At 39.8% G+C, this 23,265-nt stretch overlaps 1 protein-coding gene across 1 annotated transcript; it reads left to right on the plus strand.

Annotated features, from left to right (window-relative positions):
• The first annotated feature begins 228 nt into the window (after window positions 1-228).
• LOC134010137 (alpha-protein kinase 1-like) lies at window positions 229-20,595 on the plus strand. Its single transcript, XM_062450003.1, has 11 exons — window positions 229-538; window positions 746-900; window positions 988-1,258; window positions 8,667-8,726; window positions 8,809-8,895; window positions 8,975-9,051; window positions 9,166-9,261; window positions 11,717-11,821; window positions 19,894-20,235; window positions 20,352-20,499; window positions 20,582-20,595. Exons 1-11 carry the CDS (start codon window positions 433-435, stop codon window positions 20,593-20,595), a joined length of 1,461 nt encoding a protein of 486 aa, XP_062305987.1. The 5' UTR covers window positions 229-432.
• The last annotated feature ends 2,670 nt before the right edge of the window (window positions 20,596-23,265 follow it).

Consider the following 23,265-nt stretch of genomic DNA (forward strand, 5'->3'; position numbering starts at 1 on the left):
TGCCCACATTGTGAAAATCGGAAGGAACCTTGGTAGCTCTACCTGTCTAAACTTCCAAACTCTTCTGCTTGTGAAAGATTGGGACAATCAAATCGCAGCCGTCCTCGTGTGTTTATCTAAAGTTGTAGCCTGCCCAAGCGGATACTAAACATTTAGAAAGGTAGGTTACGTCGTCATTCTATCAAAAGTTTTAGATATTATTATCTAGCCTTGTTATATAGATCATGTCGGACTAGACAGAAAAATTGTAGCGACATCCACATTTCAATCGACGTGTTTAGGAATCGCTGCACGGATAAATAGGCTAACTACCTCAAGTCTCGACTTTGGTTCATGCCATGCATGACCAATATTCTTTACTAACAGCCAACCCATCCTACTTTTTTTACAAGGTCTGTGCCTACTTGAACATACTGAAAAAACGATTGAACCATGGACAATTGGGAGATTGGACTCTTGCTGGAAGAGTGCAGAATGGCAGCAGGACAGACAATGGCACCCACTGCGGAAGCGAAGCTGAATTACTGGAAGTACAAAGGTCAGCCAGCAGAGGGCGATGGTTTTGTCTTTTAGCGATGAACCTCAGAAACTAGGCAATCTGTGCCCCCAGCGGATTAATTTGTATGGTGTATTTATGATGCATATATTATAGCTTTTTGTTATTTTCAAACCATCACAAAATATTTCAAAATGCTTTAGGGATGCTTTGCTTTCTCATGTTTCACCACTGTATCAATACTCTTAGGGTCTCTGTCTGTAGAACTGAGCTCCCTGCTTCAGGAGGCTGTGGATATGAAGTGGCCCTTTGTTCCGGAGCAATGGCAGTACAAGCATTCAGTCAGCTCCCAGGACCAAGTCAACCTCAAAGATCTCATCAGTGAACATCTACCTCAATTACTGGTAATGATCACTCATTTGTACATATTACAACCTAACAATATAACATATACATTTTGACAAGCTGAATGTTTCTTTATGCTTCTATAGGCTCTCCTTAAGGCAGCCATATTGGTAGAAGAAGCCAAGTTGGCAGTTTCTGTGATCTTCCTAGTGGACCGGTTTCTGTATTGGGCAGATCACTCTAGTTCTCTTTTAAAGATCACCAAGGAAGTCCACCGACACCACCCAGGGACACCTATTTCCCCACAGCTGGTCATTCGGCAAGCGAGGGTCTACCTCAGTTTGGGTCAGTTCAACTTATATTTAGGTTCTGGCTGTAACAATTTATCTATGTATAATAATAAACTCCTCAAAAAAAGTTCGGAAACGTTATTTTGGTCGATTATTCCTCCCCTTCAATAATACCAATTGGTATCGTACTTTATATCGTTGGAAATCCTGATTAGTCACCTTTTCAACGAGGTACAACCTGTAAGGATCGTGCATTCGTGGAATGAGCGACACAGCTAACCGTGTGGGTAGCGGCCCCCAAAAATGTGCCAAAATCCCCTGCAATATTCTTCTGTTGGTATTTACTTTCGTTTTGAGCTTCAAGTGGGATCAGCTTGGGCGTGTTGTATGTGCCAGAGTGACCAACGCAAACATGCTGGCTGACTTGCGACAAATCCTGGTTGAGGAGTGGGATGCCATCCCACAGCAGTGTGACCAGGCTGGAGACCAGCATGAGGAGGTGCCAAGCTGTTGTGGCTGCGTATGGATCTTCCACACGCTACTCCCTGACAGTGTAAAAGGAATTAAGTGTAAAAATGGCCAATATGTGTTGTTTTTTCCTTATTACTGTGCAATCATCCAATCCACCAAGCAAAGAGAGTGAATACCAACAGAAGAATATTGCAGGGGATTTTGGCACATTTTTTTGGGCCGCTACCCACACGGTTAGCTGTGTTGCTCGTTCCACGAATGCACGATCCTTACAAATTGTACCTCGTTGTAAAGGTGACTAATCAGGCTTTCCAACAATATAAAATACAATACCAATTGGTATTATTGAAGGGGAGGAATAACCGACCAAAATAACGTTTCCAAACTTTTTTTGAGGAGTTTGTTACTAGTAATATTACTTAATGAACAGTATAGTTTATTTGATGCTGATTAGGGTTGCAAACTTTCCATGGGAAGTTAAGATGGGGATTTTAGGAAATATATAGGAATTCATTGAAAATTTGGGGTAATACAATACAAACTATCATAAATATAAAATTTTGTTTGGTCATAAGCAGGGCCCCGTTCGTCGTAAGGGTTGAAGCTAAGTTCATCAATTGTCCCTTTAGCCCGTTAACATTAGCGAGATGAGTGAGAACAGCAAATATCGGTTCGTCAACGGCCGATCCGCATCCAAATCATGTGGTTAATTTCAATCAGGCTAAACTTATCAGGGAAATTGCACGTGCATGTCCTACTTCAAAAGGCAGGGAAGGTCGATCACCAAAACCGTGATTTTCTAACGGTATGATGGCGGAAAAGACGAAAGAGAGAGCGGTGATAGGCTATTCTCGCCATCCGAGCAAACTATTATAATGAGTCTCTACGAAGACAATAAGCATATTATCATGGCTAAGTCAAACACCGCCACCGCTGCCAGAGCAAGACAAGCAGCTTGGCAAAAAATTGCCGATAAGCTAAATGCGAAAGTTTTGGGGAAATGTATAGGCTCATCTTAAGTGCCTCATTACCCCAACCAATCAGATCACATTTCTTTAAATGTGCCTGCTGGCAGTAGGCTTAATGGAAATTAATAATCGAATGAGATCTTGCTAGCGAAAATAATGATCTCAACTCTTTCAGAATAAGTAGGCTAGATAAAAACAAGGCCAAGAGTATCTAATTGATACAAATTCATATACACTTATGAGGATATATGTAGGCTACTGCGCTTATATCATGTACTATATATGTGTATGTAGGCCTATGTGTAAATCCCTCTTTGATTTCATTGACTGGGACATGGCCAGGGAATATGATGAATTGATTCATCAGCTGGTTAAGCGCCAAGTACACTTTTCTTACAGCAACGCATCTGCGGCTTTGCCAATGTTTTCTGCATCGCCTATACTGTATAAAAATGTAGCCTATACCTGACGCAAAAAACCTCAAGGCTATGCAGAGTCTGAAGCACAGTTAAAGTTTCAAGTAGGCTAGCTTTATTGTCAATTTCTTCACATGTCAAGACATAAAAAGGAATCGATATGACGTTTCCCACTCTCCCACAGTGAAACATATAAAAAGCACAGGCACAACAGCTAAGACAAGACATTTCCTAAAACATAGCGTTACATATTCACATACAGCAGCATAAGCTCATAATAAAGCATAAAGCTTGCTTCGGCGTGTGATATTTGCAATGTACGGCCCGAGAAGGTCTTGCAAATAAATGAGTCCTTGTCGGCTGAATCGATATCGCTCAAACAAGAACTCATCCGTGTGAAATAAAGGATCTTGGCAATCGCGAAGAACTCTATTGGTATGGAAAGCTAATCGAACTAAAATATAGCTCCTTGGTCAACTGGGTCTCTCAAAAAGGGAGCTGCCATGTTATTTTCCGGGGCTGTGGCAAGCTTATCCAGCTACACTTACGTTAGCCTGCTCTGGAGCATGTTAGTGCTAATTGATATGTTACTATGGTGATTTATTGAAAGTTGCTTCCATGAACCAAAAAGAGGGGCGTTTTTTATCTTGGCCTGAAAATTAGCTTGCTAAACCGCTTAGCGAGCTACGACGAATACCCCCCCAGACGTGTGCAAACTAATACACATTTTAAAAACGTTATTTTAGATTTTGATATTTTTGTGAGTATAACACACAGAATATGTAATTGAAAAAACTACATTTAGTCTTTGGGTTCAAATGCAGTTCACTGTCGTGGACCTCTGCCTCATAGGGGCCAGTCCACCGCTCATTCTGCTCAAATGGGGTTGAAATCCTGGAGTTCCGGAAGCCCGCAATCTTGAAGATTTTTATGCCCGAGACCAAGCCACTTAGCCTTTTTTTTCCTAATGCCACATTTATTTCTGTGCTGTATTTATTTCCAATCCTACATGCAAATGAGAGGGGCGTGGTTATCCTTAGACCAAAGCAACTGCACTAGGTCAAAGGCAGATCTTGTGGGGTACCTGGAGAAAAACAAGCTCTAGTGCAGATGTTGATAATAGTGGTGTCAGAGATATCATGCTGGCCTTATAGATGTTCTAATTTATCAGCATGGCTTGTCAGGGGACATCATTTTGGCACACACTGAATATTTTTTAGAGGTACTTGGTGTTATGCCGTGTATTGCATTTAAACATAATACGCACTAGGGCTGTCCCCACTCAGTCGACGAGTTGATTTTCTGGTCGATATGCTCTTGGTTGATTAAGATTTTTTTAGTCGAGCTGCCGTATGGCAGTGTGAGATCCGATTCCCGCTTGTGTCACCATTGCTGAATTAAAGAAATGTTCTACAGAAATTGTAGATTATATTATTTAAGACAAATAAAGCAACTCTAAAAATGTATAATTTAAAATAAAAGGTGTTAATGTTTTCCCTTTCGTTAATCTGCGCTTTGTTTTTTTTGTTTTTTGCACACGGCACGAGCACAATTGGCTGCCGAACTACAAACTCTGCCATAGCCTACTTTGCCATTTTGCCAAATAACACCGACAAAGAAATCTGTGGTATGGCAGCATTTCATTAAAGTGCATTTACAAAGTACCGGGTGACTCAAAAAACGCTGAATGCAAACTCTGCCAACAACGGTTTATTTTTCATAGTTCGACGTCGAATATGTAGCCTACCACCTGAAAACCGTAAGTTGGCCTACTTCGCTCATGCTAACACTCTGGTTTGAAAAAAAATGAATATGCCTATTATAAGAATGAGATCCAAATCCAAATGGCATTATCTTCTCCGGGCAAGACAACAAAATCTTTCTCTGTTGCACCGTTCCCCACTCTGCTTCTACATAAGTTCGCATGCTGCACTTTTTCTGGCAGTGATCTATGGAAGCAAATCGTGACCAAAATTCAAATGCATTTGCAGAAATGCTTTTTCATATTAAGAATGTGGCTGCATTATTTGACTCATAAATTAAATTAGTAATCAATCATCCTATTTGCATTTTAATTTTCTTCTTCAAGAGTGCTCAATCTTTCACTTAATTAAAATGAAAAAGAAATAGACATTTGAGATTTAATTTTCAAAACATGCCCCAGCAAATAGATACCAAAATTCAATTTGAAATGTAAAATTTGAAAATTCAAATGCATTTCCAGAAATGCATTTTCATTTTAAGAACGTGGCTGCAAAATCGTGACCACAATTCAAATTCAAATGCATTTCCATTTTCAAGAACGTGGCTGCAAAATCGTGACCACAATTCAAATTCAAATGCATTTTCATTTTCAAGAACGTGGCTGCAAAATCGTGACCACAATTCAAATTCAAATGCATTTCCAGAAATGCATTTTCATTTTCAAGAACGTGGCTGCAAAATCGTGACCACAATTCAAATTCAAATGCATTTCCAGAAATGCATTTTCATTTTAAGAACGTAGCTGCAAAATCATGACCACAATTCAAATTCAAATGCATTTCCAGAAATGCATTTTCATTTTAAGAACGTGGCTGCAAAATCGTGACCACAATTCAAATTCAAATGCATTTGCAGAAATGCAAAATGAACGAAAAAGCATTCTGAGCGGCGCAGCAGAGTGACGTCAGTAGCCGCTCTTCTTCAGCTCCCTGATGACCGAGCTACCCATCTTGTTCGGTAGGGGGCGGTGTGCACATCTGCATTGCATTACATTGCAAATGTGCCGGGAAATTGATTGAATTTGAATAACATTGATTGATGTTATTAATTCTTTTTTGTGTGGCCCGGTACGAAATGACCCACGGAGTGGTACCGGTCCGCGGACCGGTGGGCACCGGTTGGGGAACGCTGCTCTAAAGACCCGACAATTCAATCAATTTTCCCGCAATTTCTAGTCGCAAACCTGGCTCATACTACTAGCTTTTTCATCGAATATTTTTTGCAGATTTTTGCCAAGAATGAAACCAATCCGAAATGGGTAAACTAGCACCCCATTTATTTGCTTACGTCAAGAAAAGTTGCCTGGAACTGTGGTCGCGGGTACAAACGGCAAGAGCACAAAAGTGCAAATTACAACAGCAAATCATAAAACACAATGGCAAATAGGAAAACATTTCAACAAATCATAAAACACAATGGCAAATAGGAAAACACTACAACAAATCATAAAGCACAATGGAAAATAGGAGAACAAAACGGCAAATAGGAAAACACTACAACAAAACATAAAACACAACGGCATTAACTTCTACCGGAAAAGGTAGGGCCTATCTAGCAGAGGACGGACCCTCCTAATTGAACAGGCGGACTGTCTGTCTTTTAACAGGAAGGAGAGGTGAAAAACACAGAAAAGCGCCCATTTGGAAAACATGAGTCCCCCGAAGATACTATTTTTAAGAATTATTGCAGGGCAATACATACGACGTGATAGTTGATATGTTGTCAACCAATCACGACATCAGGATGAGTATAAGCACTTGAAGTCACGTTTGTCAAATGAGTTCTAGTTATTGGTGTTCGTTGGCATACAAGTTATTCATTAGCCTAGTTACTACATCTGATTAGAGCTAGCAACAATGAATTGCAGATTAAGGGGTCCCCTATCGTCCGGCTAGCTCTCAACGCTCGGGAGGAATTTCAGGTCCACTCACTAAAAACAAACTTGACCCTCTCACTGGACATATTGGATAATAAAATGTTTTATTGAATGCAATTGGTTGCCTTGTATATTCTGTTCTATTTACCAAACTTCTTTCTTGTCTTAAATTCAGCAGTTGCTGGTGTGATTGCTATATAGATCAAATTCAACTTGCATCAAGTACTACAAATATAAATGTTGTTAACGTGGTAAATTGTAAGTAGGCTGATGAATTAAAAAAAACGTGTTTAACAAGTCCCATTTACTTCAACAGTCGAAAGTTAAATGTTCAGTAGAACAATAGTCCTCATTAGGCTACAGTACGGTAGCTAGAATATAAATTTCTAGCTCTGCTTCACAATAATGCTGCCTATTGTTTACATTTACATTTATTCATTTAGTAGACGCTTTTATCCAAAGCGACTTCCAAGAGAGAGCTTTACAAAGTGCATAGGTCACTGGTAATAACAACAAGATAGCCACAAAAACATTGCAAGTAGCCAAAACATGAAGCACACATTGTGAACAACCAAAGGAAGTGCCAAAGGGGAGAACCATAAGAGCATGTAGTTAAACAAGTTACAATTAAACAACATGAACCGCTATAAGTGCAAGTATTATAAGTCAAAATAAACGTTCTAATTTCCGGCGCTTTCAAAAAATCAATGAAATGTGGAGCAACAGCAGCTAGCTTGCCTCTAGCAAACTTATTTTGAATTAGCCATTTCCCCCTACATTAATGTCAAACTTATTTACGTTTTGGGGGGCATATTTTCAGTTAGCAGACGGTACTGTTTGAATCGCGATTCCATACTGCCAGTGACAACGTTGTTACAGTAGCTTGTTTCAAAGGGGGTTCACAGCTGTTTCAAAGGGGTGTTCTTAATGAAATATGCAATATGAGTAGGCTAAATGCTTGAAAATATCACTAGAAGGGAAAAACTTAGAGGACGGACCCACCTGCAACCGACGCAAGCAAGCACACCCTACAATTTCCCCAGAAATTGTACCCTCTCTAGTTTAGATAATTAGAGTGTTCACCCTGATTGGGAATGTTGTCTAGTTAGATAGCTATCCAAGCTGTGCGCTGCAAGTAGTATGAATTTGCAAGTAAACCATCGTGAGCATAGGACCGCTCAACGTTGGCTGCGCTATGGTAACGTTTGCATTAAAAGTGCGACTTGTATTCCATTGCGGCTTGTACTCCGATTTACACGAATTGTTCATTCTGGGGGGGAGGGGGGGGGGCTTGACTTAAATTCCAATAAATACCTATACAACGCATAAAGTAGCATAGCAGAGCAATAAATAAGTACATTGATAATAAGCTGTAAAGTACTTATTTATTAATTGGAATAAGCCAAAAGTAAAAATAAGCATACTATAACAGCAATAATAATATATTAATAGTATAATGCTTATATATTTGTAAGTCACTCAGAATACATTTTAAATGTATTTCTAACACATAGAAGGTATACTTGATGTTCGCTTATCAAACATGAATATTAGTACATACACAGCCATGTACTTAGTGTACAAAGTATACTTGAAGTTGTTCCACTTTAGCACATAAAAGTACACTTAATACTCTTTAAATTGTGCTTTTCTACAATTGTTCCAAAATAGCACACTTCAAATTAATTAATCATTCAATAACTTGAAGTATACTGAAGATTAATCAGTCTTCAAGATTTAGTATACTTAGCATATTTATTTTTTACCTGGGTAGGCTATACAGTATGATGATAATAGTATATTTGTTACTTAGAGCAATGGAAGATGGAGATGCATTACATTACCCTACTTGTATAGTAAATTAGCTTTTAGGTTGCTGTCGGATTATTGCTACATATTGCTAACAACACACCGTAGGTTGGTTTTCCTCCTGTCCTCCCCACTTTTTTGGTCACCAGCCACCACTGGTGTGCTCTGTTTCAGGTCTGTATGGGGTCTAAACAGAATAATAATTGATTGTAAGGATGGTCTTTTCCACAGGGAAACTCCAGAAGGCAGAATACATTTTGAGCAGTCTAATCAACAATTCTGGGGCAACAGGTAGGTCTTTCAATAAATCCAATCATAGTTCCACTATGATGGGACTCTACCCAGTCTGTTAACTTTATTTTGTATTTTTTAGGTTGTTGGGTGTACCATTCCGACAGTGACAAGGCTCTTGTGCAGGCTGTCAGTATTCAAGTGCGTGGACTCGTACTGCAAAAACTGGGTAAGAAAACAATATAATAATGTTTTGAGAGAGAGTACATGCACGATACAGTTATAGAATGTGTCTGTATATCTCTCAGGGCTGTGGCAGGAGGCTGCTGAGCTGATATGCGGATCACTGGTTGGTTACTATGCTCTTCCACAGCCTGACAAAAAGGTGATACCAATTTACAGTTTATACTGCTTTTCAAAATCACATGCACATGAAATGTTCCTCAGATAACATAAAAGCAGATTAATAAAGGGTTATTGAAAGTGGTTTGGCTTATAGGGCATTGGAACATCATTGGGAGTGCTGGCCAACCTACTGGTGTCCATGAGTGACACTGATTTCAAAGCTTTAAAATCAAATCCGAATATTGACTTGGTGAGTCCATCCCTCTTGAACACAGTACACATTTGTGACAGGTGCTGGCATGTAGGCAGAAGACAACGTATAGGTAGAAGATCACACAGTTCATAAAGAGGACAGATAGATGGATAGTAAACTTACCCAAGTATAAAACTGCATGTTTCACGGCAGATGATGGTGTTGTGAATCTGGACCAAAAACCGCATTATATCTAAACAAAATGTATACAAAAATCCACCATTAAAGATCAGCAATATTGCACTATTGTACTTATAGGCCGCAAGGTGAACCACGAAAAGTCTTTTAGAAAATGATTCCCGCTCCACAGTCTGGCATCTACACAATCTTTAGCTCATAAAAAAGAACGAGTCGTGCTAAACTACCAAAAAAAAAGTTTATTGCTGAAATTCCAGTCGATTATCGTTGCGTCTATGTTTTATGCATAACTAGTTTCTTCAGAGCGTAATAGGATTTTGGTGGCACGGTTCAACACGTGATCGTTCTACACCAATAAGGTAGCTGCTTTTTGTCAACATGGATGGATATGTTTGGCAAATAGAGGATGGGACCTTGCACGTAACAGAAATTCGTCCCCTGACAGTGTTTTGCATGTGATACACTGCGGCTGCAAAAGTGCGTGTGAGACAGGCAGATGTTCATGTTTTTCTGCAGGACTGTGTTGCACAGACTTATGTCGTTGTTGTAATTGTGCCAACACAAAAGAAACTGAGGAACTGGAAGATAACTGTCCTGACACTGACAGTGAGGACTGAGTGTCCTTAATCTGTTATTCCTTATTCTGTTTTGTACAGTTTTATAAATCATATTTTTCATAACGATTGTTTTTATGGTTGATCAGTGTTTTCATTTGTGGAAGAATGAATGAATGAATGTTACAACGACATAAGTCTGTGTGTGTGTCCCCCCCCAGGTTAATGTAATAGCCTAGTTTAATAACTAATGTAATATTGCACATATGTTCGTACTATTTCCCCTAAAGCAATAAGGTTAGGCTACTTAGAGACCTTCCACTCATAATGTTCAAAATGGCATACATTTATTATTAATTATTAATTATTAATTGACGTATTAATAATTGACGTTGGTCAGTATAGCCTATCGATTAAGGTACTCGAAAGCATGTACACTGTCTGCTTCATTTGAGCTTGATAGGCTAAGGATTCTGTAGCAAATAACAATAAACGCACCATTTATTAATTAAAACTACTTCTGCATAGTAATGCACCGAAAATACAAACGTAAGCAAAGGCAGCAATCGCTATCGAATCAACAGACGTGCAATTTAGCTAGCAAGGGAATAATACAAACAACGAAGATCACCAGTTAACTTAATTTAAATTAGCAAGAACTATAGACTAATACAATAACAGGCTTAAATTAACTGACAAGTTAGCTATACGACTTCTCAAAGACGCACAATCTCAACTGCGGTGTGAAACGCATATCCGTGCTATTCTCCGACATGCACTCTAACAATCACATAGACGTCCTAAAATTTTGTACAGCCCTATTTCTGATACCATGGCGGCCGAAATTTAGTCGTGGCGGTCCGCCACGGCAAAATAAACATAGAGGAAACACTGTAACGTGCAAGGTCCCGTCCTCTTTGACAACCATATCCATCCATGTTGACAAAAAGCAGCTACCTTATTGGTGTAGAACGATCACGTGTCGAACCGTGCCACCAAAATCCTATTACGCTCTGAAGAAACTAGTTCTGCATAAAACATAGACGCATCGACAATCGACTGGAATTTCAGCGACGAACTTTTTTTTGGTAGCTTAGCACGACTCGTTCTTTTTAATGAGCTAAAGATTGTGTAGATGCCAGACTGTGGAGCGGGTTGAAACGATAACAGGGTTCACCTTACAGCCTATTAACTTGTCTTAGGTTAGCATAGGTTTATAAGGTTAGTATAGGTTATTTCAGCTACTGGTTGCACTATCAGCAATACTGCACTATTGTACTTCACTTGTCTTGGGTTAGTATAGGTTTATACGGTTAGTATAGGTTATTATGTGTATTTAGAGGTTTAGTATACTGTATTGAATACTGTATATTATTGTATATTAGGAGGTTTACTATATTTTTGCTTATCATAGATGTAGTCTATGTTCTGTGTACTTATATATTATGTAATGCCAGGCTGCTTTGTGTTGGCGTTGTCTTGTCCTAAGAATTTCAGTGCCCAGTCTGACCCTGTGTTGTTCTGTCCGTCTGACAATAAAAGACTTGAACTTGCATGCAAATTTACGTAGAAGCCGAGTGGGGAACGGTGCAACAGAGAAAGATTTTGTTGTCTTGGCCAGAGAAGATGATGTCATTCGATTTGGATGGGATATCTTTAACCTAAATTATTCAACTTGTAAAATGTTTAGTATGACTGATGTATTATACACATACAAATAGTATTAAAAAAATGTCAACATATTTTTATATATATTACAGGGTTTTTTTCCGGACACTGGTCATCGTCTTCTCTGTGCAGCTGAAGCAGCTAAGCATGCAGTGATATACAGTCAGTATACTTCGCTGTACGTGCTTACCAATGTGGTAGGTTGTTTCATGATTTTGTGATGATAACGCCATTTTATCACTATTGCATATTTTTATGGACTGTGCAATGTAAAAGTACAAGTGCATTTGTCTCTGTACATTTTCAAAATGGATGCAGTCGTTTAAGAACAATCAGAGCACAGATGTGACACAAAAGTTAGGAGCAAGGCCACCCCTTGTGGACAGGTCAATAAAAATAGGCTATAGACCTTTTTTCTAACGTAAACAATAACAGATCAGTTTAGAACGTAAGGCCCTGAACTACATCTGGCTAGCGCGTTTCGTACATTTAGTCGCTAGCTACATTACCATTGAGTTAACATGACTAACGCATATTACCATCAATTAACTGGCTGTGAATAGCAGCGATACATCGAATAGTGTCCCCTAACCGACCCACTGGATCAGAATGTTATTTATTTTAGGCTATAATTTATTTACAGCTGATCTGAAATTGATAGCCAACCTAAGGTAGAGCTAGCTACAGCTCATCTATCCCGATGTCTACCACTATTTCAAATAGTAGCTACCAATACAATTAGCCTACCAAATAAATTGTAGGGTGTGCTTGGTAGCGTCGGTTGCAGGAGGGTCCGTCCCCTTAAGTTTTTCCCTTCTCGTGATATTTGGGTGTGCTCAAGCCTTCGGCGAGAGCACAACCTTTGTTCTCTCACATATATATTTATTATTATTTGGGTGTGCTTTGCCTTCGGGAAGGGCACAACCTTTGTTCTCTCACATATATATTATTTTTATCATTGTTTATTTTCGCCCCCCTAAGGATCAGTCAATATTTGGACTACATAGACAACCTAGGTGTCAAAAGTTTACTATTGGTAGCGATTGCGTTGGTTGTATTTTTATTTACGTTCCGTTGCATGGTTTAGGCTCAAGTTAAGTTTTTGTGGCGAAAAGTGAAGCTAACGGTGGCTAATTTGCTAGCCACAGTCACTGACGTTACTAACGTCACTGCGTCACGAAAACACGCGTGACTACCTGTAGCAGAACATTCGTTTCGCATCTGTTAACTTGGGGGATAGCTAGGCTAACTATAGCTTTACTGCAAGGCAGCTGCAGAAACTCCACAAGCATAGAGGCCAGGGTGATAACTATTTACTCATTTTACTTTGTGATCTGAAACACAATTGTGAAATGTAATGTACAATATTAGCTGATATTTTTAAGGAAGTAGGCCCACATCTACTTTCGGAAACGGTAGTCTACTATTTCACCGAAGCATTAGCATCATGACATTAGCCTCTGTTGCCCGGGCAACACATACTACAGTGGTCTATGATGCATCTGTTTTCAATCGTTAAAATAAACATTCCTCACAAAAAAAATTTCGTTGTAGGATTTATTATGACATTACATTACAAGTAAACGATTTGTGGGTGAAATGATCATTACCTGTGGTTTCAAACCAGTGTTGCTCACTGCAACGCTGTAGCATACGCGAGACACTACAAAAACATCTCCACAGCTGTAGGAAGTAAAACGGCGACAGAACATGTTCGGCACTCCCCTTACTTAAATCAAAAGTCTATCTAACTATTAACCTTAACTTCATTGCCACAGCCTAAACTTTGTCAATCTGTTCATGAAAATAATTAATTTCAGCCTAAACCGTACAACGGAACGTTAAATCCAATTCAACCAACGCAATCGCTACCAAGACGAACACAGCAGTAGTCTACTGTACTGTAGTAGTACAATTTACCGGGGCAGCTTCTCCACACAGGGATAGCGCACTTTGCGTTGTTACTGTTGTTACTTAATGATCGCTACCAGTGAGCTTTTTATGAAAGGGATTTTCCACTAAATAAATGTCAAGCTTATTTACGTTTTTGGGGGCATATTTTCAGTTAGCAGATGGTACTGTTTGAATCGCGATTCCATCTTCTACTGTCGGTAACGTCGTAGAATAATCTTCAAAGGGGGTTCTTTATTAATGAATGAATGCAATATGAGTAGGCTAAATGCCTGAAAATATCACGAGAAGGGAAAAACTTAAAATGACGTTTAAGTCATAGAGATTAGGTCAATTTTTACACCGGTCTGCCAAATGTATTCGTTTTGATTCAACTATGAGGCTGCCTCTTTCAGGGGAAATGAGAAGACATCTATTTCATTCTACGCTTCACTCGTATTTTGAGTTGTAAATGAGCAGCAAAAAAAAGATGCTTTTAAATCTATGTAATCTTTATAAATAATAAGTAGTCCCTATGCATTTTTATATAAAATATACAGAAATATCAGTTGTAAAAATTTCATTAAAAAACGGACCCCTGTGCAACCGACGCAAGCAAGCACACCCTACAATTTCCCCAGAAATTGTACCCTCTCTAGTTGGGTGTGCTTTGCCTTCGGCAAGGGCACAACCTTTGTTCTCTCACATATATATTATTATTCTTTTTGCCCCCCTAAAACTCAGTCAATATTTTGCCTACATAGACAAAGTAGGTGTCAAAAGTTTCGTCTTGGTAGCGATTGAGTTGCTTCTATTGGGATTTACGTTCCGTTGCATGGTTTAGGCTCAAGTTAAGTTTTTGTGGCGAAAAGTGAAGCTAACGGTAGCTAATTTGCTAGCCACAGTCACTGACGTTACTAACGTCACTAACGTCACGAAAACACGCGTGACTACCTGTAGCAGAACATTAGTTTCGCATCTGTTAACTTGGGGGATAGCTAGGCTAACTATAGCTTTACTGCAAGGCAGCTGCAGAAACGCCACAAGCAAAGAGGCCAGGGTGATAACTATTTACTTATTTTACTTTTTGATGTGAAACACAATTGTAAAATGTAATGTACAATATTAGCTGATATTATTAAGGAAGTAGGCCCACATCTACTTTCGGAAACGGTAGTCTACTATTTCACTGAGGCATTAGCATGACATTAGCCTCTGTTACCCGGGCAACACTGCTACAGTGGTCTATGATGCATCTGTTTTCAATCATTAAAATAAACATTCCTCACAAATACATTTTCGTTGTAGGATTTATTATGACATTACAAGTAAACTATTTGTTGGTGAAATTATCATTACCTGTGGTTTCAAACCAGTGTTGCTCACTGCAACGCTGTAGCCTACACGAGACACACTACAAAAACATCTACACATCTGTTTAGGAAGTCAAACGGCGACAGAATATGTTTGGCACTCCCCTTACTTAAATCAAAAGTCTTTCAATAGGTGAAACTATCTGACTACTAACCTTCATTGCCACAGCCTAAACTTTGTCAATCTGTTCATGAAAATAATTAATTTCAGCCTAAACCGTACAACGGAACGTTAAATCCAATTCAACCAACGCAATCGCTACCGAGACGAACACAGCAGTAGTCTAGTACTGTACCGTAGTAGTACAATTTACCGGGGCAGCTTCTCCACACAGGGCTATATCGCATTTTGCGTTGTTACTGACAATGATCGCTACCAGTGAGCTTTTTATGAATGAGCGATTTTCCACTAAATAAATGTCAAGCTTATTTACGTTTTTGGGGGCATATTTTCAGTTAGCAGATGGTACTGTTTGAATTGCGATTCTATCTTCTGCCGGTAACGTCGTAGAATAATCTTCAAAGGGGGTTCTTTATTAATGAATGAATGCAATATGAGTAGGCTAAATGCCTGAAAATATCACGAGAAGGGAAAACTTAAAAGAACGTTTAAGTCATAGAGATTAGGTCCATTTTTACACCGGTCTGCCAAATGTATTCGTTTTGATTCAGCTTTGATTCAGTCAGCTGCCTCTTGCAGGGGAAATGAGAAGACATCATATTTCATTCTACACTTCACTCGTATTTTGAGTTGTAAATGAGCAGCAAAAAAAAGATGCTTTTAAATCTATGTAATCTTTATAAATAATAAGTAGGCCCTATGCATTTTTATATAAAATATACAGACCCCTGTGCAACCGACGCAAGCAAGCACACCCTACAATTTCCCCAGAAATTGTATCCTCTCTAGTTATTATTATTTATTTATTGTTTATTTTCGCCCCCTAAGGATCAGTCAATATTTGGACTACATAGACAACCTAGGTGTCAAAAGTTTCGTCTTGGTAGCGATTGAGTTGCTTGTATTTTTATTTACACTCCTTTGCACAGTTTAGGAGGTTACAACGTTTTTGTGGCAAAAAGTGACTTCTGTCAACGAAGGGTACCAGTGCTAGCCTACGTCACTACATCAGCACACGTTAGCAACGACGCATGGATACAACGTGATAGAGACGTTCTAGCACGCAAATTGGAGCTTGGATTATGAGTGAAAAATGCCAACCCCCAAAATTACCAACCATTGGGTTTTGTTGAGAAAGCAATTTCGAGTGGAACTGCCATCTCGGATTTTTGATTTAGGTCGTGAAAGTCTTTGTAATTTGAGCGAGTGCGGGTCGCCCATGAGACTGCCTAGGCGGCAGCCATGCAAGCGTCATAGCAGTTTCGTATTTTCGTAATTTTATAGTTCGGTCTACACCAAAAAACTGAAGGAGGGCAATGTTATGACGATATGACTATTGTGAAGACAGCCATATGGTGAGATTTTAATGTAGGTTGGCTGTAAAAACTTTGATTGGTTTGCTACGTGAGAGCCCCGTCAGCCTCAGTTGACGATTGCGTCAGCTGTTGTCGATCTCTGATTAGTATTTTCTTAATTTCGTACCAGGGTCAATTCTACATCAAAAATCAGAAGGAGGGCAGTGTTTTAAAGATATGGCGATTGCGAAGACAGCCATCGGGTCAGCATATTTTTGTGATTTGTGTCAAACTTGGAATTTGAGTGACACCGCGGCTTGTTTTGACGTTAGCCTCAGTCAGACTCGGCTCGCCCACTGGCAGTGTGTAGTATTGTCTTCAATGCCACAGCTAAACTTTGTCAAAAGAAACGTTCTCATTACCGGCGCTTTCAAACAATCAGTGAAATGTGGAGCAACAGCAGCTAGCTTGCCTCTAGCAAACTTATTTTGAATTAGCCATTTCCCCCTTAATGTCAAACTTGTTTACGTTTTGGGGGGCATATTTTCAGTTAGCAGACGGTACTGTTTGAATCGTCATTCCATCTGAAATATACTGCCAGTGACAACGTTGCAGTAGCTTGTTTCAAAGGGGGTTTGCAGCTGTTTCAAAGGGTGTTCTTAATGAAATATGCGATATGCGTAGGCTAAATGCTTGAAAATATCACTAGAAGGGAAAAACTTAGAGGACGGACCCACCACGACGCAAGCAAGCACACCCTACAATTTCCCCAGAAAGTGTACCCTGTCTAGTTATTATTATTTTCCCACACCCAAAAAAAGAAGAATATTTGCACTACATAGACAATGTCGGTGTCGAAATGTTCGTCGTGGTCCCGGTCCCGATTGAGTTGCTTGTATTCGCGCGAACGTTCCGTTTGACGGTTTAGGCTTAGCGTTAGATGAAGTTTTTGTGGCAAAAAGAGCCTTCTGTCAACGAAAGGTAGAGAGCGGGTGCGAAAGTAACACGGGACGAAAGTAACAAAGTGATTTTCTCAGAGCCATGGCTACATTTGCATTCCAAACTATGACAGCACGTTCAGCACGCGACCATTGACGAGGCTGCCAAATTTCACTTGATGACGTCATCCTTTCAGGTGCAGAAAGCAGTTTTCGAGTGCGGTAAGTTAAGTACCGAGGCGGTCCTTTTTTTCTATTTACAAGTTGTGTTTCCCGTTTCATTTGTCACAGTAATGATCAATCTACAGTTTATTTAGTGCTGTAACACATCCTGAAGTTTACCTTGTCAGAGTTTTTCAGTATAAAAGTAAATCTGGTTTAAATGTCCGGAGTTCCTGTCGGGAGCGCCGCTAATGTGGTGACTTTCTGATTGTGGAAATCATTTATTAAAACATGTTTATGTCATATTATACCAACAGAATATGCCAAGAGTGAGGGTCAGAAAGACAGACAGAGGTCTGATTCAGCCAGATATTTATGAGATGGCGTTTCTGGACATATCTGTCAGGAAGATTAGTCTCAGGGCAGCTGCTAAGTCGCATGGCATATGCCATGTCACTTTGCTGAGATACTGCAGGAGAAGGGCAGAGACAAGTAGGGAGAAGACTAGACCACCAGGGTACAGATCACATTCAAAAGTCTTCTCTGAGGACTAAGAGAGGAAGCTGCAGGCGTATATTAAGAGGGCAGCTGATATTTATTTTGGCCTGTCTCCTAAGGAGGTAAGTGTAGGCTAGTAGCTCAGGTAAAAAAAAACACTCAACATGCAGCTCTTATTAAAACTATTTTAAATACTTATCAAAATGTGAGATTTGTAGCTATATAGATTTTTCATTTTTTAATCTTAATTTTATTTTTTCTGAAGCTGCTGCAACATGTAAACTGGATCAGTAAAGTCTAATTTGATCTTAATCATATCATAAAAAAATCTCCCTCTGAACATTTTCTTTTGTTTTTAACCTGTTTACGCTCCTGTTTCGCCCGCGAGACAAAAATGCTGCCTCCCCCTTCCTCAGTTACGACGCACTAAATTCTAAAAAATATATTTTTTAGACGCTACACATGTTATACATCGTTGGAAAGCTACGATTCTTGTGCTTCCATTGAAATAAACCAATTCAAGATCAAGTCGCAATAGCAAGCAAAGTCAACGTCTTTTTCCGGTGAACATTCCTTCAACAATGCCAAAGAAAAAAGTTGTACTCACCCTAAGTTGTTCAAATAGGTCCAGGTGTGCAAATCATGCCATCAAAACTTGATCTGCGTAAGTCCCAAGGGTTCAAAGTATCTAACCATGTAAAGTAATTCGTCCAAATACAATGTTTTACGTTCATGAATAGCCATTATCCTTTGTTTCATTATGCAAGTTAGCCGACGGAAGAAACAACTTGTTCACATAAAAGTGTTATTTTCTCCGATTTATCAACGGAGTATTTACAAAATGAAGGTCTCAAAATGTCCGTTGAACCCTCCCCTTTTGATTGACACCTTGTTCGACCCAATAGGAGCTTCCATGCCCCGTTGACAGCCCTCTAAAGCCAACTAGGTCTGTGCGTCCTGCCCCCCCCCGCCCCCCCCCCCCACACTCGTTCTAAACAAATTTCTCGAACTGGCTTCGACTGGCTCTGAAATTAGCTCGTTAGCCTTGTAGCTGACAGCTAGCTGAAAATGCCAATACCTCATTTGTATGCGTCTGTGGAGCCTTCAAAATAACAGTCGATTGCGCAATATGGTTGACAGAATCAGTGTTCTTTGTGCGCCAATCCTTGGAATCAGATAAAGCACTCCAATGTGTTCATGCTTCAGTTTTTGTGTTTCAGTATTACTAATTAGGGATTTAGCTATTATATATGATATTTCTAAGTACCAGAGATGGGCCAGAGATAACAATTATGAAAAATAATACCTTTTTATTTGACCTTGACCTTGGTTACAAAGGGTCATTTTGGAGTCTCCAAAAGACCCTTTTAGAAAATTCCTGGATGTACTCTTATAAAAACATGTGTCAAATATGAATATATTGTGGTATTATGTTTGACTTTTGATTTGAATTGGGTAAGGCTTCAACCTGTGGTCCAATTTAGTCTTCCAGATAATACCTACCACCTCTAGGCCTCTTCAGGCCTCTGTTTTCAAAACAAAATCTAGGCGGAAATAGAAATTTTCACTTTCCTTGTGTTCAAGCTTCTATTACTCAACACTAGAAGGACTGACAGGGGTCCTGACAACAGGGGACATAACTTCAGAGTGTCAGCTTTCAAAAGAGATCATTTACATGCATGTACTCCAAATGGTTCAAGAACAGCTTCCAATTTACTTTGGGTATGCTGTTTAGGCGTTTTCAGGCAAATTTAACAGGAACATGAAAAGGTTAACTGTTTTAGGTGCGGAAATTTGCCTGTGAATCGGCCATCAGACATGGATGCAAATACCCAAGCGGATGGGATGACACCAAGATGGCGGGAAAAGACTGGCTCACCGACTTCCTTAAACGCAACAATACGTTGTCGATTCGCCCACCTCAAGCCACCAGCATGTCCCGTTCCACCAGCTTCAACAAAACAAATGTCTGCTTTTTTTAACAACCTGCAGACAGTTCTTGCCCGTCACCTTTTTGAAGCTAAGGACATTTGGAACATGGATGAAACGGGTACAACAACGGTCCAAGTGCCCGATAAAATAATAGCCACCAAGGGGAAGCGCCAGGTCGGTGCAGGGACGTTGGTCACCACTGCCCTAGCTGTAAATGCACAAGGCAATAGCATTCCCCCGTACTTCATCTTTCCCAGGAAGAAGTTCCAGGACCACTTTGTGAGTAGTGGTCCCATCGGCTCCGCTGGTTCTGCAAATAGCTCAGGATGGATGCAGGATGTCGACTTTCTGGCCTTTCTCCAGCACTTTGCCAGACACACACGTGTGAATCTGGAGTCGAAGGTACTGCTGCTCCTTGACAACCACTGGTCACACCTTTCTGTGGCAGCAATTGACTTTTGTCGGTCAAACGGCATAGTCTTACTATCTTTCCCACCCACTGCTCACATCGTCTCCAGCCACTTGACAGGAGCGTCTTCGGTCCACTGAAGAGATATATTAACACAGCAGCAGATCACTGGATGAGATTACATCCTGGAAAAACGTTGTCCATCTATGACGTTCCAAGTGGCCACAGCTCTGCCATGAGCAGCGACACCAAGCAACGTAATATCTGGCTTTGTGTGCACTGGCATCTGCCCCTACAACCCAGATATTTTTGATGAGCAAGCTCTGTCTCTTTTGCCAGCTCTGGTCACATGAGGCATGCACTGAGGGTGCAGAACATTATATCTGTCACAACTGTGACGATGAGTAGTCTAATGCCTTTTGTTATTTTCTTGTTTGTTTGTAGGCTACTGTTTATTTGTTAACGCCGTTAACATTAGTCAGGTTTCTGCAGCGACCATTAAAATATGAAATATATGAAACATGTTTTATAAAATGGATTGACATGAAATAAATGAAATGAAAATAAATATTCTAAACAATTCAAGTTTGTACTGTCGGGTTACTTTTGAAATATTTGATGAAACTGAAATTTAAAATGAAAATGTAGGCCTAATTATATATTTTTTGGCAAAAATAAAGGACAAAATATGTTTGCAGTTTGATATTAACAAGGTCATAGTCAGAGTAACACAGATAATCTAGCTTGTATCGTTGTGTTACTTTTGACCCACCCATGTGTTACTTTCGTCCCAACTGACGGGGTCGACAGTAACAATGTGCAACTTGTGTTCAAAGTCAAATTATACTGAAGCCGTTCGACATTTGTACAAAATACCACATGGTATTGATAGACCACACTTGTGAGTTATTGACCCAACCAAAAATGCATCTCTGTCTAAAACATTGTCTTTTAAATAGTGGTGGGCCGCTATCGGCGTTAACGCGCTGCGACTCTTATCGGCGATAAAAAAAATATCGCCGTTAATCTATTCTCAAAGTTGGGTTGGGAGCTGGGTCTATACTACGCAAGCTATGATGACTTTCACTTTGATATTTTAGCGCGGATGTATACCTAGCCAAATTGCACTGTAGGGGGCGAGAACGAGTCTTCGAACCTGTGTGTATGCCTTGTGTATGAAATTATCACATCAAACGTGACGTGCTAACATGGTTGCAGCTATGAAGCCGCCTGGTTTGCTTCAGGGAAAATGTATTTTAAAGAAGCTTCCCAATGGAAACCTTGACAAGACTAAGGTTGTTTGCACCTTGTGCTATGCGGAATTAGTTTACTGTAGGAGTTCTTCCAGTCTCAAATACTACCTAAACGCAAAGCATCCCTTAGCTAATGCGGAAGATGCCGGGCCAAGCACTGATGTAGCGCAGGGGAAGAGTCGTCGTCAAACTACGATGTTTGAGTGCAACCAAGGCAAGCCCGTCAGCACAGCTCTGTCAGCCAAGCTAACTAATCTAATAAACAGTTAATAAACACAAGTACATCTTATTGAACATAATTTATTTTCATCACCAAGTATCATAGTAGAACAGCTTTCTCAAGCAGTTTGTGATGCATTTTGGAAACAGGAGATGAGCTCCTGGTCTAATGTGTCACCTGGCTTGAGAAACCCGTTCTCAAAGACTTACTTTTAGTCATTATTTGTGTAGCACACATATTCTGAATGCCTTCGGCGGAATTCAAATGAGCCATTTTAATCTAGATCAATCTAGATTAACGCCAAAATTACAGTGATATTAATCTAGATTAAAAAAATTAATCTATGCCCACCACTACTTTTAAAATTAAGTTTTTCTGAAAATTTGTACTTTCGCCCCCGCTCTCCCCTACTCAGTGCTTGCCTACGTCACTACGTCAGCACACGTAAGCAACAACGCATGGATACAACGTGATAGAGACGTTCTAGCATGCAAGTTCGAGTGGAACTGCAATCTCAGATTTCTGATGTAGGTCGTGAAAGTCTTTTTAATTTGAGCGAGTGCGGGTCGCCCGTGAGACGGCCAAGTCTTTTAGGCGGCAGCCATGCTAGAAAGCGTCATAGTATTATTTTCGTAATTTTATAGTTCAATTTTACACGAAAAAACAGAAAGAGGGAAATGTTCTGACGATATGACAATTGTGAAGACAGCCAGGTGGTGAGATTTTAATGTAGGCTGCTGTAACAACTTTGATTTGTTTGCTACGTGAGAGCCCCGTCAGCCTCCATTGACGATTGCGGCAGCTGTTGTCGATCTGCGTCTGATGAGTATTTTCTTAATTTCGTACTAGGGTCAATTCTACATCAAAAGGGAGAACAGTGTTTTAAAGATATGGCGATTGCGAAGACAGCCAGTGGGTCAGCATATTTTTGTGATTTGTGTAAAACTTGGAATTTGAGTGAGACCGCGTCTTGTTTTGACGTTAGCCTCAGAGTCAGACTCGGCTCGCCCACTGGCAGTGTGTAGACTACAGGCCACAGTATCAGTGGCGGAACTAGAGTTTTATACATGGGGTGGCCAAGGGGTGGCCAAGGCTACTTCAGGGGGTCCATAGTCCAGAATCTTGGGTCACTGTTTTCATTAATATATACAGTATAATCTGGGTCTATAAGTGCTGGAACATCCAAAATATTTTTAGGAAAAAAAGCTCAAGCACCAGGGACTTATAATAGCATTTCTGTGTTACAGAAATAACACAGTGCATAGTTTATTTACAAAACAAAGTGAATTTACACACCCAAAAAACACTGCAATTTGACTTGACAGGTAGCAGAAATCAAGCAGAAATGGACTTGAAAAATATAAATAACTTGGTTCCCAAAAACATTACAAATTTACAGTATAATATTTATGTTCATATATATCATGTTAACTAATAGCAAAGAAAAGTTTGGGAATTGGCCTAAACAAGACCACATTAAATCTGTGTGATAAGAAACCCTTTGGATGTATAATTTTAGAATGTCAGTGTACAAGCTAGTACACAATGCA

The sequence above is a fragment of the Osmerus eperlanus genome, chromosome 23, assembly GCF_963692335.1.
Source record: "Osmerus eperlanus chromosome 23, fOsmEpe2.1, whole genome shotgun sequence".
Classification (NCBI taxonomy): Eukaryota; Metazoa; Chordata; class Actinopteri; order Osmeriformes; family Osmeridae; genus Osmerus; species Osmerus eperlanus.

Coding starts and splice junctions, on each gene's coding strand:
- LOC134010137 (XM_062450003.1), top strand. CDS start 433: ATGGACAATTGGGAGATTGGACTCTTGCTGGAAGAGTGCAGAATGGCA. Junction 8,896..8,974: donor ACTCGTACTGCAAAAACTGG/GTAAGAAAACAA, acceptor TATATCTCTCAG/GGCTGTGGCAGGAGGCTGCT. Junction 9,262..11,716: donor CAAATCCGAATATTGACTTG/GTGAGTCCATCC, acceptor TATATATTACAG/GGTTTTTTTCCGGACACTGG.